Genomic DNA, 18,373 nt, shown 5'->3' with positions numbered 1-18,373 from the left:
TTTATCACGATATTGACATGTACGATTATCATATCGTGAATATTTGCTTATTACCGGTTTTGGAAAAAAAATTAAACCAGATCTCACATGCGCGCAACTTCTTTCCACTTGACTGCTTAGACTCCACATGTGCAGCGGAGACAATGTCTGAGACAGTGGCTGGATATTCTAATCTCTATCCCCGCTGAGAAAAAAGTTAAAATCTGCAGTGTGTGAATACTTTGGGTATCCGAAAAACGAACGCGCAACGCTGGGTTTTCCTTGGAGATGGATATATCCAGTTGTGTCCAGAAATGTTGACGAAGAATGGCTGTTAAATGAGGGAATGCGTTGAACATGTTCTCCAATATTCGCGAACACCATCCCTCCCTGCAGATAAAGTTCCATTTATAACTTAAGGCCGTATTATTTCCGTGTTGCTGAGGGAATTTACAAAATAACGCAGATGTCACGTAAAATGCGCGGTTTGATAGATGGATGAATACATCTAAAATATAGCTGTGCAATAAATCAAATCAAATCACATACACGCAAACTCTACACACACGAGACGCGCGGAACTCACTCATATGAGACGCGTGCGCACAAACTCTCGCCGCGCACATATTCATATGAGACGCGAGCACACACACACAAACTCTCCACGCACATATTCATATAAGACGCGACCACACACACATAATACCTTAAAGATGTGGAAAAGTCGATCAAAAGTGTGGGTACATTTCTCCAGGCTCGATGCCAACAGTGCGCGATGCAGTATTTGCGGTAAAATAATTGCTGCAAAGACCGGTACCACGACAAACATGATGAAGACCTTGACAGTGCACGGAGTAAACATAAGAGCAGAAAGTTGCTCCGTCTTCGACTGGTAGATGAAGAGATACCTTGTTGATCACTCTGCAGTGTTTATATTGCAATAAATAATAACCTACTGAATGTAGCTACACTGCCGTTCAAAAATGTGTTGGTTAGTCAGAATTTTTTTTTCAGTAAGGATGCATTAAAGTAGTAATGATTTCGAAAATTCAGCTTTGACATCACAGGAATAAATTACATTTTGATGTAATACTATTTCACAAAATTACTTAAGTTTCACTGTATTTTTTTATTAAAAAAATTCAGCTTTGGTGAGCATGAGCTCTTTATAAAAAATGTTTTGTTCCTTTGTGCACTGGCTAAGGAGCATGAGTCAAACTGCAAAAATAAAACCAATGTGTTTCTGAGGTAATGTGTTATGTAATCTTGTTAAAATGGATTTCATAAAATTGGTATCGAAAAAAGTATCGTTAGGAACCGGTATCGAAACTGAGGTATCGAAATTGGCACCGGATCGAACGATTTTAAACAATACCCAGCCCTAGTAGATATATACACTAGATGTCGCATTGGCTATATATCTGTATATATCTATGGTTCTGTTTAATAAACCATATGTTCAACCAAAAAACCCTATCTGGTTTCATTCATTTAAGAGTCATTGTAGCTGATGATGATTATAATAATAATGATTTAATACTGATGATGGTTTAATACCTTAAATTATCTCTGTTACCTTAAATTATCCGTTTATTACTGTAAAGTCGATTTGAAACAATCTAAATTGTTAAAAGCGCTATATAAATGAAGATGACTTGACTAGAACTCAACATAGCGCTTTGTAACCCTTGCAAATGAAGGGAGTTACTCTACTCGATCCTGGATCTACACAGTGCTTCAAAGCCCTGTGGAGACTGGGCACTCTAAAGGGTCCCTAATAAGGGGGGCACCTTCAGGTCTTGGGCTGATCTAACAGGAAGGCCTCGTGAGAGTCCTTCGACCTTCCGACCAGACTTAGGGAGTTAAGTATTCAAACAGAGCGATCCTTAGATAGATCTGGAAGATCTAGAACAGGGGTCACCAACCTTTTTGAAACTGAGAGCTACTTCATGGGTACTGAGTCATACGAAGGGCTACCAGTTTGATACGCTCTTCTGAAATAATATATTTGCTCAGTTTGCCTTTAGTTATACATTATTAATAATACTCATCTATGTGAAGACACTAATCACGTAAATGATTTCTCACAATAATTAGCAACAATGACAATAAGGAGGGAAACAGATATCAATATTCAGCACTTTAATCTCAGTAATTGTTAAAATTTTTGATGATCACGTACATCACTACATTTCATAGGAAAAAAATATTTTTTACTAGCCACTGACAAACCCTTTTAACAAATCATGAACTATGTTGTTTCAAAAAGTTATCAATTATGTAATGTTCAATCTACTTACATATCTTTACGTAACTTATCTTAACAACTTACGTAAAAATCAACCTACATATTTTAAAATAAATCTTGTCACATTTTGAACTAATGACCAAATCTGTAGCATTTTTTAACACACTTTTAAATTGAACACAATTTTTCATTATTTTAATTCAACTTCGCCATGGCACTGCCATGTTGCCACTGACAACATCTGGTATCTGTTTCTTTTTTAGTGGGAATACTGGCATTGCATGCTGTTCACCAGTGTATTGTAATCTGGTGTGTAACTTGACACTGCAACTGTGAGTGAGTCTTTCAGATGTGCATCAGTGAGGCGTGTTCTGTGTTTGTTTTTGATGAAGTTCATGTCAGAAAACGCTGATTGACCCAAACTGATTGATAGGTTGAACCAAACAGGGGTTGCGTTTCCCGAAAGCATCGTTAGCCAACTATGGTCGCAAGTTCAGTCGTTATCAGCATAGCTCAACGATTTGGTGTTTCCCGAAACCATCGTTCCAACGAACGTTCGCAAACAGCATCGCAAACTTGTGTGGTTGGAACGACAGCTCTCGAGCTGTGGTTAGAAGCATAGTTTCTAGTTTACATGAGATATAGACTGAATAAATCCTTATCTTTAGCAAAATAAGCAAGCTAACATTCAGTACAACCCGTGTTATTTATTTAGAATACATACAGATGTAATTTACGTCTTTTAGTTTGTCAAGAGATTTAAAACACCGTTTTTGAAGACTGCGCATGTGCGAACGCGCTCTACTATGTAAGAACGAGCCAAATATTGAGTCTGGTAATAAAGCAAAATAACTGAGAAAAAATTGAAATGGTCTTCAGATGACATGTCTGTAACTTATATGACAAAATCTAGCGTTAATTCGATCTCAAACAGATTAATTAAAATAATTTATTAGTCCACCACGTGCGAGACGTCATAAACCAACATGGTTGAACGATACTTTGCGACATACGGTTTCGGGAAACAGTCGTGACGAGCTAGTTGATTTCTCCAACGATGCATCGTACTATGGTAGTTAAGCAGTGAGCTATATAGTTGTAAGGGAAACGCACCATAGGCTAGCAACCTTCAAAGCTGCTGTTCATACTCCACTGTACTTATCTGTGTCAACAAGGGACCAAAAGACTGTTGCTTACCCAAAGCTGCCTTTAGCTCACAAGCTTTTTCTGTCCGTAGTGCACTTCCCGGTGGGTAGTTAGCATGGTAGCTTTTGTGACACGTAGTTAAGTGTCTCTCTACATTGTGCCGCTTTGCCGTCGCCACAGTCGCCCCGCAAATGAGACACACGCCGGTTTCCTTCACAGTCGTAAAAAATAATTCTTCCTCCCATTCGTTGTGAAAGTGATAAGTTTTCTTCCTTTTTTCTGCCATGTTTTTGGGGCAACAAACTGCCTTCAGCTACCATCTTCGTTGCGCGAGCTTACTCTCCACGAGCACTGGTTTTGTCTCGCGCAAAATACTTTTGAACTAGAGTAGGTCAGAGTTCACCTAAACTTATCTAAACTCATATATAATGAACATATTTTTAAGATATTGTCATTTTTAAATATATATAAATGTAAGTGTGATTGAAAAAGAATAGCAACAGAATAAAATTAAATTTGAGACGCAGCTCATAAGTGCTATTTTTAGAACAGGCCTGCGGGTGACTCATGTGGTCCTTGGGGGCGACCTGGTGCCCGCGGGCACAGTGTTGGTGACCCCTGATCTAGAAGATCTGGAAGACGTTGGCCGACCCCAGAGGGTTAAAAGGCAAGGCCAGAGCACTTAGTCTTTCTAAAACAGAATCGCCTCGCACAGATTGGTGTCCCTCTTCCCTCGAGAAGAGGGCCGGATGAGAGCAAAGTTTTCTCAAGGGAAAAAACTCACAGTTGGCATAAGCAGTTCCCTCAAGAACTGATCGTGCTTGCTCTGAGCCCAAACAGTAAATCCACAAGTTGTGTCTGTCATCAAGTGTCAATATCTTAGACATGGATCCATACACTTCCTGAAGCGTTTTTCACAAGCCATGATTACCTTTTGAAGTTTTCAGGTTGAAGCTTAAAACAAAACAGTCCCTGAAGACGAAAAGAGGATGACATATTCTCTAGGCGCTCCTTTTATACTTCCGGGTCGTACTAGTAGTGACATCATAGGCTGTCACGGTCAATATCGATTGCCGTGATTGGAAGGCTTTTCAGACACCGGTTCACGTGGAGGGCGTTCCCCATAGCATCATCGACGCAGTGTGAGTTCCCTTTCAAAAAGGAACTTTACTCAGATGTTTTTTAATAGAATACGATAATTAAAATCATCACGTTTTCTGGCCAGTTGTTTAAAAGCAGAAATGAAGAGAATTATCATTCAGTTTGGTGAAGAAAATCATCGTTAAACATATATAATTTGTATTTTTTTTAGTGCACACATTAACTACGGCAGCCTTTAAAATGATTTTTGTTGCCAATTGTCTTAGATGATATCATTGACTGTTTTGTAAAAAGTGCTTTGGATACAATGAAATCTCCAATGAAGTTGTTTCTCCATGTAAGATTTAGCTTTCAAATTATGTTGTCCTCAAAATAATGATTATTGAACAGGATTTAATTAAACCAAAAAAGTATTTATGGTTGTTATAAGCAACGAGAACTATTTTGAGATTTTCTAGTGTTCTGTACGTACATGCTTCATGAGATGTCTTGTGCAGGTGTAGCATTGTTCTTTAAACCTCCATATGGTGCAGTAATCCTCCATCATGCACATACTACATCTGAAAAAGGTCATGAAACAAGGACACTGGTGGTCTAAAGTGACATGTGTGTGTGATGTTCTGATAATGTTCTTTTACTTTTTGTACCGTAATCTCAGAACCCTTTGTGCTTCAACTCAAACAATACCCCATTAGGATTTATGCATCTTGCTACAGGACTGAAATTGTGTTAAATATAGACAGCAATGAGAAAAATCATAACTCATGGGACAAATATATACAAAGGGAAACATAAATTATAGTTTTACATCTGTAGAGCTGATATTCATCTCTGCAAGACTGTTCAATCCACACATGCTTTTATTAACTTGCGAGACCAATCCTATTTCCAATTTTAATAATAAACCTGGTTATCAGGCACATTTTTATTTCTGGTTGTTCGCCCCAGTGGCTCTATTCCTATGTCAAGTACAGTCGAACTTGAGACTGTACACAGCCAGTTGGCTCACATGCTGCGAATTAGATGGCTTAAGTCCAGTGGTGCTCCTTCTCACGGCTACGTTTATGTGTGTGTGTGTGTGTGTGTGGGTCATGGTTTCACGTGCAGTAACTCTTCACAAGGCACTGATCATTATCTATGCATGCCTTAAACACAGTTGGCAGAGGGTTGAGATATAGATAGAGTTCAATTTAGCTTATTCTGGGTTCAATAATACAAGCTTAATCGACAGTAAATGTGGCATAATGTGGTCGAAAAATGCAATCAATTATTTTGACTCGTCCCTTAGCTTAAAAAAAGAAGATCTGACGTTTGAGGGTTTAAAGAAATAGTTCACCCATTTACTCACCCTAAGGTCCTTCCAAACCTTTATGACTTTCTTTCTTCTGTTGAACATAAAATGATAGTAAGATATCTTGAGAAGAATCTCTGTTTTTTGTTTTGTTTTTTACCAACATTCTAAAATTATCTTCTTTTGTGTTCCACATAAACTTTCTGCCATATACAGATTTGGAACACCTCATGAAGATTAAATTATGACAGAATCTTAATTTTGTCCATTTAAAGGGTTTGTGCCATTCCGTTGTCACGGCCAAAACATTGTAAAATTGAAAATGTTGGCAAACATTTTATCCCCCCACACACTAAAATCATGTTAACATAATTTGTTTACTTCTTGTGGCTATACTTCTGAAAACATTTGCAGATTATATAATTCCTTCACTTCTCAAAATGTTTGCTTTAAAAAAAAAAGCAAAGAAGGAACAAATCAAAATGATTTTTTGCAAATGCTTTTTTTTTGCGACATTTGGGCAAATGCTGTAGATTGAGCTTAATTTGTACTGAACTCAGGATTATTTCTTTGAGTTAATAAAGCAAAACCATGTGACTATCCATTTATTTGTATAGGCAGAATTAAACTCTTTGAGGAGTGAACACCAAAAGCAGGTGTTAATTAGTATCTCATTGAACAGCTTGACCTGTCATGTCTGCAAAGACATATACAGCATGTCAGATGACTCATAACTCAAGCATTCTAAAGCACATCTGTTGCTGATAAGGGCTGGTATGATATTTTGATTCTTCTTCTTAGCGAGACTGCAAACTCAACCTCATAACTCAGTTGAAGTGTCCACTTGCTGCCCTTGAGCAAGCCTTGTTCAATGAGTGTGTCATTACAGCTGTGTGACTTTGGCCTCAGGCCGGACGGTTTACGGTGAGCACGCACAGAATGTTGCATTGCTACGCTGTCCAAATGCAGCTCTGAATCGTTCGGCCGGCTGTCAGACGACTCCAGCAGAGTCACGGCCCCGCCTGAACTCCATTGTTTATTGTTTCATAACATAAACACGGAGCCAGAATGCAGTCTTCAAATGTTTCTTGAGCACCAAATCAGCATATTAGAATGATTTCTGAAGAATCATGTGACACTGAAGACTGGACTAATGGTGACTTCTGAAAATTCAGCGGTGCCATCACAGGCCCCAAACTTTTGAACAGGAGTGTACTTTATAAACACTAATCTTTTAATTGTCTTAACCACAAATGATTGGTCAGGAAATTAGCTGAATTTAAGCAAATGCACTACCTGTACTTAAAAAGCCATTGCTGTCTCAGAAAAACATCAAAGACAGAATTAAGTTTTTGTTGCAATATGGAAAGTTGTCTGTGGACTGTGGAGTTATGAATCACAATGAAACATAAGTTGGATGGTGATGCTGCATAGTGAACATCTGCTGAAAAAATATAATAATAAATATCTCTACCACAGTGAAACATGGAGGAAGAGGTGTCATTTTTAGATGCTGGTATTGGTTAGCTTTACTGTGAAAAGTCATTCAATGTATTGGAGTACAGGAGAATATTGCAGAATGACTTGTTTCCCACTAATGAAAAGTTGTAATCTAAAGAGGAATGATCAGATGCTATTTTTTCAACAAGACAATGCTCCTGCCCAAACTGCAAAGGCAACCAAGAAGTGGATTGAGAACAAGTCCACCAGACTGAGTCCAGATTTGAACCCTATAGTGAATGTTTGAAGACTTCAGATGCAAAAGGTGCTAAACTCCACCTCCATAAAAATTGAGATAACGATATTGAGCGAATGCTCTAGCATACGTTCATCAAATACTTTCGCTTCAAACCCGCTAAATCCTAGCCTCAGCCCATTAAGAAATACGGTTTGTTGGCAGAAACCTCTAAACACCACTTCCCTTTGCCAGCAAAAGCCTCTAAGTTCAACCAACCAGAAGATGCGAATCGAATCATATAATTTCAAGATGAATGATGGCGTGCGTATGAGCCAGCTTTCAGTTGTCGAGCTGCAAGTTTTTATCCTGTTTTACAAGATGGAGGAGTTTGATGAAATGGGTGAACCTGTAGTAGTGTCAGTCACTGGCAAAATGATCAACCTCATAATTCTGCCCATTCTAAAAGGCTAAAGAAAACCATTAAAGTGGCAATGACTTTGCGAGTAGCATATAAACACAACAGTGTTTCGTGTGCTGCTTTAACTGACAGAAACGGACATAACCTACATAGAGATAGAGAATTCCACAGTTTACTATGTCTTGTCCAAAGAGGAGTACTTAGAGGTTTTTGTTCAAAAGCACACATGGACTTAGTTAATAATTTTTTTTAAATACCATTGAATTGACTAAAGTGATGTTTTTCAAAATAAGACATTTCAATAACTAATAACCTTTTCGTTCCCATTAAAGTGAAATTACTGAACCTAATCTCAAACAAACTGTGAGACATTTTTCAACTACTCATGAACAGTTTGAAGCCATTAACATTGTCCTGTCCCAAATGGCACACTTCATATGCACTTTCGGTCTTGTGGACTTACAATGGCTGCCGTGTGCGCGTGTCCGGTAAGTCCATGAGACCGAAGGGTTTCAGAAGGGGTTTGCAGCCGATATCCGCCCTCGATGGACACTTTTGTCGAGCACATACAGTTTAAGTTACTTTATCTACAGCATTTCTGCAATTCTAATTTCCTGACCTGTGATTTTTTTTCTTCAGTTTTTATAGGGAAATTTTTGGCATAGCTTACAGTAGAATGAAATCTATATCTGTCTGGATTTAATATAACAGACACTTTTTTATTGTTAGTGACTGACTAGGTATAGAGGACCATCAGTATGTTTCCTTAAGGTAAGCTAACACACTTCAGGGATTTAGCTTCCTGTTTGTCCTAGTCAACATAAACCCAGTCTGGAGGTCATAAGTGAATCAGGGCCATGTTTCTGAGTCTGTGCCTAAACTAGGCCAGCAGAGGCAAAGAGGTGGTCACACTGGATTCAGTGGAAACAGCTCATTGTGAGTTCACAAGTTCACCCATGTCACCAACACAACGGATTTGTGGCATTTTTGCACAGTTGTATGTGTACAGGCTTTCACGAAGGTCTGTTTATATCTCCAGGCTCAACATAAGCCAGATTAGTGTAAATTGTGCAGCATATCATTCCAAAGGTGCTGAAAACAGGACCTCATATGGGTTTTAAAGCATGAATTAGGTGCTACGACTGGTTGTTGCTATTTGCTGAGAAAAAAAACGAAATATTAGAAAGATCCTAACATTTGTAAACCCCTATCTGAATCAGACAAAAATCTGATTATTTTAAAGGTTATTATTGCTTTGTATAACACTACTTTTATAACACTGATTATCTTTTTTTAATCTTTCTGGTGAAGTATGGAAGCCCATTTCTGCCACAGAAAAAAAAACAGGCTTAGTTAAATCATAATCGTGACATAAGATGTTAAAATTATGAGATACTAGGTCACAATTGAAAAGGTAAAAAGTCAAAATTATGACAAAGTTAAAATGATGAGAAAAAAAGTAATAATTATGACACATTTTTATTTTTATTTTATGTCATTATGACTATTTAAATCATAACTTTTTAGCTCAAAATTGTAGTTAGTACTCACTAACACTAAAAAGCGTGTCATCATTTCAACCATTTTTTTATGGTAATAATTACGATTTAGCATCTCATAATTTAAACTTTTTATGTCCAAGGCAGGCATGATATTTTTATTTCTTATGAAATGGGCTTCCATATAGATGAAGAAAGCTCTTTTTTTATTTTCTGTTCTGTGTTTATGTACTTCATTTTGAAACAAGAAGTTTGGATGATACATATTGAAGGGCTAGTCCATAAAAAAAACCTGAACATCATTTACTTCATGTTGTTGGCTACTGGTGGTATTAGTAGGAGGAGCATTGTGATTCTAGAGAGCATCTGATTGGATAACACTGTCATGTAGGTTACCTTAAATCTAATGCCAGACATGGACTAAAAGGCACAATTCTTTTAAAAATATTTATTTATCTAATTCTTTTTATTTGCATATAAGATTAACATTTGTGTGGTTGTCTTAGTTAATATACTGAACTTTGCCCGTGCTGATAATAGAGATAATGACAGATAAAGTTGGCAGCAGGAAACATCATTGCATCATTGTTGATGTTTTCAGACTGTCACATCTGGTGTTGACCACTGGGGTATTATATGAGATTCTGTCTCCGTGGCTCTGCTAATAGATGGATGTTCATTCTCTGTCAGGCTTCGTCACGCCTAGGGAAATAATATTCATGCTAATGAACATCAATTGATTTAGATGAACTAGTTAGGTGAGTAACACACGATGAACTTGCCCTAAGTCATTGATCAGGACATCTCAAAAGCTTTTTTTGTTATAGCATCTGGAAACAAGCCCAAGATTAGCTCAAAGCAATCACTTTTTATCTATTCAAATAATCCATTATATAGTTTAATTATATGGACCACTCACTTAAGGATGCAAAACCAATTCATTACACTGTTGTGTCTGATGGGAATAAAAAGAACACTGGATATCAGCAAAGTTATAAAACTGAGTTCACTGAGGCTGTCTGCCCTAGGTAAGATAAAACATGTGGCACTGTCAACAGTCAACAATCCTTGTTTATCCAGTTCTTCTGTATTCTCTTCATTTTTTTTTTTTACATGAAAAAAAGTACACTTTAATTGATTTTTAAAACTTAATAATTGGCATCCAAGTGCAACTGTGTTAAAAATAAGGATGTCAGATTCATAGTTTACTGGTTTGTCAGTCTTGCCATACCTGCAGGGCTCATGTTGACAGACTGAAGTGTGAGTCCTCACTCACTATTTACATGCTCGACATTGCAATTGTAAAGGAAACGGCATGTTTCCAAATGTTTCTCCACCCAATGTCTGATCTAGTGTGTTTACAAATTTCTGTTGAATATTCATACCTTGAAAATCACTTGCACTGTGCATCTGACTAACTGTAAATTTACACTGCTTTATACTGTTTGGGTTAGGAGCAATATATTAATCAATTATTACTCGAATCTTTCTGAACAGCTTACACAGCACATGCATTTAAATAATCAATATGCTATAGTAACACCTTCTCCGCCCTTTTCTGTTCTAATGAGGCACATTGAAGTACATGAGAGACATTTTAAGTGCAGGTCTTGAAAAAGTCTTAAGACGCTCTCATATCATTTCTTAGAAACATTTATTTGTTTTTTCTTAAGGAGAAAATTGGTGTTATCTGGTGGATTTTGCTGAAGACTTGCTGGTCAACTCAATGAAAAAGTCTTTTTTTTTTTTTGCTCTGCCTGCAGATTACCGTAATAATCATAATAAGCATGCACACTATTTTCGTTGCAGCTGGCTTGATGAGAGTGTGTGTGTGTGTGTGTGTGTGTGTGTGCGCTGCTAGAATTCGTGTCTATGGGCACTTTTATATGTGCTGAATGCTGCCGCAAATTGTTGTAATTATTAAGTTAAAAATTAGGTAGCTAATTGGCTTGTTTTTGTGGAGTTGTTACTGAATTTCGATTCCGATACAATGAGTCATGCCACATCATAATCATGACCAATTATTGTCTACATTATCATTGGTGTCACTTCAGGGTTCTTGAGCAAATCTAGTAATAGTAATTCATTTTGTGTATTTAATGCTTAATATTTGAAATAAAATAAAATATTATCTTTTATTTATCCAAATTTAGATATCCAAAATGTAAGAGGTTATTTACCTTATAAATATTCTTTACTTGTATTTAGAAGAAAATAGCAATTAAGAAGAATTCTATTCTTAAGAATTATGTTTATGATTCACAAAGCAGTGCTATTTGCCTGTTGTAATTTGCATAATTCATATTATATCATTTCTGTGTGTGCACAAACTAGTATAGGCCTACTATATATTACAATGTATTTATTTTCATAATTGTATTCATTTTGTTTTCCAAGATGGCTCCTGCCTGTATACGCGTAATGTACTGTCTTTATAAAGTTTATTGTATGTTTATCGTATCTTCTTATTAAACTGTCTGTACACTTACAAAGTTCTCAATGCTTCAGTTTGCATGTAGGGACCCTCATTATGCTATCGTGTTAGTGTGAGGCTATTTTGAGCCTTGTTAGTGGTATTAACTAGCGATTTATTTTGACTTATTCTATGCCCCATATACTAGCGTTATAAGCTAATCTGTTTTTAGAGATTAAACACAGAATGTCTTTAAATTCGATTATAATGAAAACACATCCCAGAGAACGGTCGACTCGGTAACCATGTGTTAATTGCCGGCCGCTCTGCGTAGTGCGTGGAATGGGTGCCGTGATAAAGTTTAGGCTGTCTCACTTTGGTTATGTAAGCCGTTTGTCCTCTCTCCTGTTTGTTTTACCTAATCTACCTTTAGCTTTTGCCGCATTCCAAGTTTTGTTACATAAATACTCTAGACCGAAGAGGAGGTGGCTGTCTTTAAGAGCGGTCACTGTTTGCACAATGAGTGGTGATCCTCTTGAAGCTGAGCAGGACTCATTTTCTCTGGAGTTGGTTAGCATCTGTACATCTGTGTGCTGTGAAGTCTGATAACTTAACACCCACCTTAACTGATAGAGAACCTCTCTAATGGTTCAAATTTAGCGTAACTATCGCTGCATGATCTATTTCTGCCCATTGCTCTGCATAGAGCCAGGAGAAAGACTGCTGCTTTAGCGCTCTGTTGAGATTGATACGTGACAGCTCCAGCGCAGTGCAGTTATATGGTTTGTTATTTTTGCATTCCTGATCCATCTGTCAGTCTTCTTTCTCAACCCTGCCAGTATATCTTTCTGCAGATCTCAGCTGATGCAGCAGCACGTAAGCAGCAATAAATATTCACAATCCAAATAATATAGCGAATACCAAAACCTTGCACTCCAATTCATTCCCGTAGTTTTCAAGTTGGGCGTGAACATGTTGAATTATTATGATGCTTATTTCCGTACATGACCGGTAAGTGGTCACTACCGTTTCAATTCACAATTACTTCCTTCGAAAATCATTTAGATTGTATAATTGCACTGGGAACAATAAATAATTCTGTTTAAGGGTGTAGCATCGTAAAAAAAAAAAAAAAAATCCTTCCTGTTTGTCCTTGAAACTTGGTTATTAAGTACTGTTTTATGTCTCTTGCACTGACATTTACATAAACTACAGTTCCTGCTGAACGAATGCAATTGGGTCATTCCTACTGTGCAGTTTAGCCTATTTGATGAAATTTACAAATGTAAAAGATAGAAAGTGCTAGATTAGTATCTTATCAATACATCATAATTAAATTAACATGAAAAAAACTTGTTTTGAATGGATGTTGCTATTTTTGTCGTGTCCCTTGGGGCTTTGCATTAACTCAAATAAATATTACAAGTATCTCTTCATTTCCCCTCATTGGTTTTATTTGGTTATCAATTGATAGGTTATTCTGCATTCCAAAAAGGCAGTTCCTAATCATTTGTGTAAATAATTTTGTTATATATTGCCCAAGGCAGGGCAAATTTATAATGCAATCAAAACAGGGCTTCGGAATCCTTGAGTATTTTGAGTAAACCACTCGCTTACAGATGTATCTCTGAATATTTTTTATGAAATCTGAAGATGAAAAGGCATATCTACTGCTTTGTGCTTGTTCTTCTTGAAAAAACAAACAAAAAAACACATCAAACCTAAAACCATTTGATCTCAATTCATTATAAGTCTACTCTAGATAGACTGCAATTGTACATACAATGGATGAGAAATGCGAACATCTGTATATAGTTACATCTGTCCTCACTTCACCCCAGACCTTTGTATTATTACCTTCCTTATTACTTGTCTGTTTCCAGAGAATCACTTTAAGCATTGTTTACATGCACTATCTTACATAACATATAAGACATTTTATTCTTTTATCAAAGAAAGGCCAATATGTTCATGTTTTGATGTCAAAACCGGAGAATTTGTCAAAGCATTCAACATCTAAACTTTGTTTTCTTAGGTTTTCTTAATGAGCAGGTTTTTGATAGCTATCAGCATTTGTTGTGCATGTAAACTCACTCACTGACCACATAGACAAGGGTTACTTCAATAACACACAGTCACACTTGAGTAGATGGCGTCACCGGAAGTGAAGTTTGGAATCAAACTTCTCTAACTTCTTCTGAGAGAGGGGAGGCAGGTCAGGCATTCACTTCATTATATATACCAACGAAATATCCACCAGCTAAAGTACTTGTCATCATTAATTGGTGTTTTTATTTTAAGCACTAAACACAACAGCAGCAGTCTCGCAGTATGCCGGTCATAAGGGCGCTCTGTTTCATAACAATGAACACTGACCTACTTCCTGCAAAAGCAGTCACCTTGTCAGCCCTTTGCTTTGTCTTTTTCTTTTTTACTCCATGGCAAAGAACGCTTGGTGCAGAACAAGAGAAAGAAGGGCTCGCTGAACAGTTTAATAAAGCCAGACCTCTCCACATCATGCACAGCGAGCGTTGCGGTGCTGCCGGGGCGATTAGCTCACCGGGGCCTGCCAATCGACTCCCTCGCAGGAGACCCCTGCTAACCGGCTAACAAATTGAATGTGTGTTTAGACGGATGAGGGAGAATTAGATCAGCTCTCTCGACTGTGTCAGAAAGATGCTGTGAAGTTACTACCCGCACCAGGCCTTGAGAGGGACCGTGCCTCTGAGACCCAGAGGCTTGTTAAGACTCAAGGATGTTGTCAGAATGCTAACCAGACAATTACCGTGCACTACTGATTAAAACGAGAGCACACTCATTATCAAAGTTGGGGCGGTGGGAGGTACGTGCTAAGCCTATCTTCCCGTTAACGTATTGTCAGAGCCTTACTGTTCATTTTAAATGAGCTCTGCTATGTGTGTTTTTTATGCACGCCATAGACGTCTTTCAAAGGGTGACTTTCAGCCGCTCCGCAGGGCACCCTTATAAGAGGCTCTGCCCACTCAGGATATGTCAGGTTTCACTGGGCAATTTAATCAGATTTCTGCCAAGTCAGCCAGACTATTTGGAGTAAGTGCTTCATTTTCAATGTTTCGATTTCATTTTGGAGGGCAGCGCATATAAAAAAAAAAATCTCTCTTTTTGAGATTCCAACATTCTCCCATTTTCTGCCACTTAATGTTGTTCCGTATTTATTTCTGTATTTTAAGACTCCAATAGATTAGGTATAATTTGACTATTTTGAAAGCGGAATATTATATATGGGCGCAATTGTGTAGATGTTGTACAGTCAGACTTCCTGAATGATCTGGAGCAAAATTGTGAGACATACGTTATGAGTCAGTGACATATGCCGTGCCCTTTGGGTGCCCAGTAACAATGTGGGAATTACGTGATTTCCGCAGTGCTAAAATGGTTGGGCTCAAACGGCCCTGTAGAGCAGGACAAACTTAGCTCAAAGCTGGGGTGTTATTTATGGGTTCTTTCATTGAAATAGGCAGGTCAGTGACATGGCGGTATTTATTTTTTTGTCCCGGGTCTGTTCATTTATGGATTTAATCTATTAAGTATAATTATGCAATGATATACAGTAATATACAGTAATTTATTGTTTATTACTATTACTTCTACTACTACTACTTGTAATAATAATAATTGAATACCTTCGGTCAGAACATCAGAACATGCACAACCAACATGCAGAAAAAATAACTTGAAATTTGCAATATTTTTAATAATTGAAAATAATTATTAAGATGTCTATCCTCCCATGTATTCAGTGTCAAATAATTTTTTTATCATATATTTATCACAATACCTTTTAGAGTTATTAAATTGAATCTTTACAATGGTATAAAGGTTTTACAAAAACTAGATTTATTATCTAGGAACCCTTTTTTTTTTTTTTTACCCATGTCTGATATAAAATAGGCAGTTCATTGATTAAATGTGTGTTGATTTACTTCCATTTATCTTGTTTCTGATTTTACAGATATTTTCAAATATCAAATGCTTTAGGTTGTTTTGTACAGTTACCCCATTAACTGCCACTGCAACACATACAACAGAGCTACTGTATTTCGAAACATGAGAACATTGCGTTTTATCTTGTCACTTGATGTCTCAAGTACAATTTACAGGTATAATTGTGTTTGCTCTTATTTCAGTGCGTCTTTGAGACACACGTCTTCGACAGCCAAAGTGTGTCTGGTGTGTGGAGACGAGGCGTCAGGATGTCACTATGGGGTTGTTACATGTGGAAGCTGCAAAGTTTTCTTCAAAAGAGCAGTAGAAGGTAAGACTCTCATCTGTATTCTCACTTATATTTCTCTCTTGCTGTTAGAAAGGTCTTTATGTCATATTAACAGGATGAATCCTTGCTGAAAAGGCCAGTTTAAAGCAGTATGAATTCCTGGTTGGTTTATGCATAATATTTCATAGAGCTCTAGAGATCGCAGTCATTCTGGATGGCGAGATATGCATTTTAATTCAATTATATATATATATATATTTTAGATTTAGATCTATAAGAGATGCATTTAATTAATTACAGATTATACATGTACTATACAACTCTTTAATAGTTCATCTAAATGAAAATAAGGATATCTGGGGCGGGAAAATCCCATATACTGTAGAGGTAAACTAATATTAAACATATACTGCTGCACAATACTTGGTAAAAGTATTCAAAGTACAAAGTACACAATCCCAGGCTTGGATTTTTATTCCCTCTAAATTCAGGTAACAATGTCCTATGGGATAATTCACATCTGATAAGAGGAGTGAAATAGCGTTAATGTTATCAGGAAACTTTCAGGGACTTTCAGTGGACTTTTCAGTTTATTAGCACCAACACATTGTTATCACAGCCTCTTCAGAAAGGTGCAAATCGCTGATTAAGCAAACAAACACATCCAAACTCCACAGAGCATCTATAACAGCCAAACAGAAAAAGCGAGGGGTGGGGAGGAGAGATCTTTAGAGTATATTCAAATAAACACCTGTATGTACTCTAGATATTGTTGCTGAAGAAAACTTGTGAAAACCTTGTCAAAACTTCTAAGTGTTTTAATTTGAAGTGTAAATTAAGACAGCATCCGTGGCATGCTGCCGATTACACAGACAACAGCTAGATGTCAATTTGAAAATAACCCTGAATATCCATGTTTCTCATATAGTAGACAGTAAGCGATATCTAGCGGAAAATTCTGTCATCAAGTACTCACCATCGTGTTGTTCCAAAACCTGCTTCATCTTCGAAACACCAAAGGTATTTTTAATGAAACCTTAGATATTTCAATCCGTCCATTGAATGGTTATGCAAACCAAAACTGTCATGCTTCAAAATTTTCATAAAGACAATGCAAAAGTAAGCCATATAAATCAAGCAGTTTAATTCTGCAATAACCAATGAGGTTTGTTCTCGTACATCAAGCAAGTACAGTTGATTATCCACTTACCATATATTTTATGTGCTCCATATTTGTATGTGTGTTAACTAATATTTATATGTGAATAAAAATTTAATTTGTTCATCACAAGCGATCATGTCTCTTCAGAAGACTTCCGTTAAACCGCATGATTCATGTGGATTACCTTTGCAACTTCTCTCTGAACTTTTTTACGCATCAACATTTTGGTTGCATGGACTTTCAATGGAGGGATAGACATTTCAGGTTTCATTAAACATATCTTGTGTTTTGAAGATTATCAAAAGTTTAAAAGGCTTGGAATGACATGAGGATCAGTAAATTAATTTTCATTTGGGGGCGGGGCTAGGGGAGATTCACTATTCCTTTATGTCAATACATGGCTCTCTGGAATTCTTGATGGGTCAAGTAGTTTTGTATAATGACCTAGTTTCGCATTACTTGTGAGACACATCTCATGTCCATTTATTTATTGTTAATCAGCATAAACATTTCAGGGTGATACAAGACCCTTACTCTTTATGTCATGTCTTGTTCATCCTGTCAGGGTTTATTCTGAAATAATCACCAGCTGAATGTACATTATGCTGTAACATCTACTATTTCACAAATTTAGTAATTTATTAGTTAATGATAGTAATAGATTAAGTAATTAAACGTTTGAAAAGTGTGTGTGTTTATATCAAGCATTCTCTCATGTCATGGTTGTTCCTAAGAGCCCTGAATGAGGTCACACCTCAAGGGCATTCAGAAGTGCAGCCGCTTTCCCGACACCACAGCAGAGGTAGTGCTGTGTAAGAGTGTGCGCTCCATTACCTTACCTGACCTCAGCCTAGTTACCATCTGAGAGAGAGAGAGAGAGAGAGAGAGAGAGAGAGAGTGGGGGTGGAGGGAGGAGACAGGGAGAGAGAGAGAGAGATTGTGACGAGATTGTGAGCTAGGGGAAGAAGGGGAGTGAGCAGTAATATTGGAAACGGATAAAACGTTAGACACAGTTAGGGAATAGACAGAGACAGGTCTGTTTTAAAACCTAGCCTTGCTGCCTGCTGCCTAAATGGACAGCTGCCTTCTAAGGCAGTATCCTAACTGTTATAAGAGAATGATTTTGAATGCTTTACATGGGCAGTAATTTAACACAAAAAGCGCTCCACACAAGGGAACCTCGACA

At 37.2% G+C, this 18,373-nt stretch overlaps 1 protein-coding gene across 4 annotated transcripts in view; it reads left to right on the top strand.

Annotated features, from left to right (window-relative positions):
* The window catches only part of nr3c2 (nuclear receptor subfamily 3, group C, member 2), an 83,701-nt gene that overhangs the window by 41,069 nt on the left and 24,259 nt on the right, over window positions 1-18,373 (top strand). For all 4 annotated transcript variants that reach the window (XM_079615779.1, XM_079615776.1, XM_079615777.1 and 1 more), the window contains one exon: window positions 15,940-16,067. In XM_079615779.1, the coding sequence (XP_079471905.1) occupies window positions 15,940-16,067 (128 nt within the window). The remainder of the gene's footprint in view (window positions 1-15,939; window positions 16,068-18,373) is intronic.

The sequence above is a fragment of the Phoxinus phoxinus genome (genome assembly GCF_949152265.1).
Source record: "Phoxinus phoxinus genome assembly, chromosome: 6".
Lineage (NCBI taxonomy): Eukaryota > Metazoa > Chordata > Actinopteri > Cypriniformes > Leuciscidae > Phoxinus > Phoxinus phoxinus.
The sequence above is the reverse complement of the archived record's forward strand: the minus strand, read 5'-3'. Positions and strand labels throughout refer to the sequence as shown.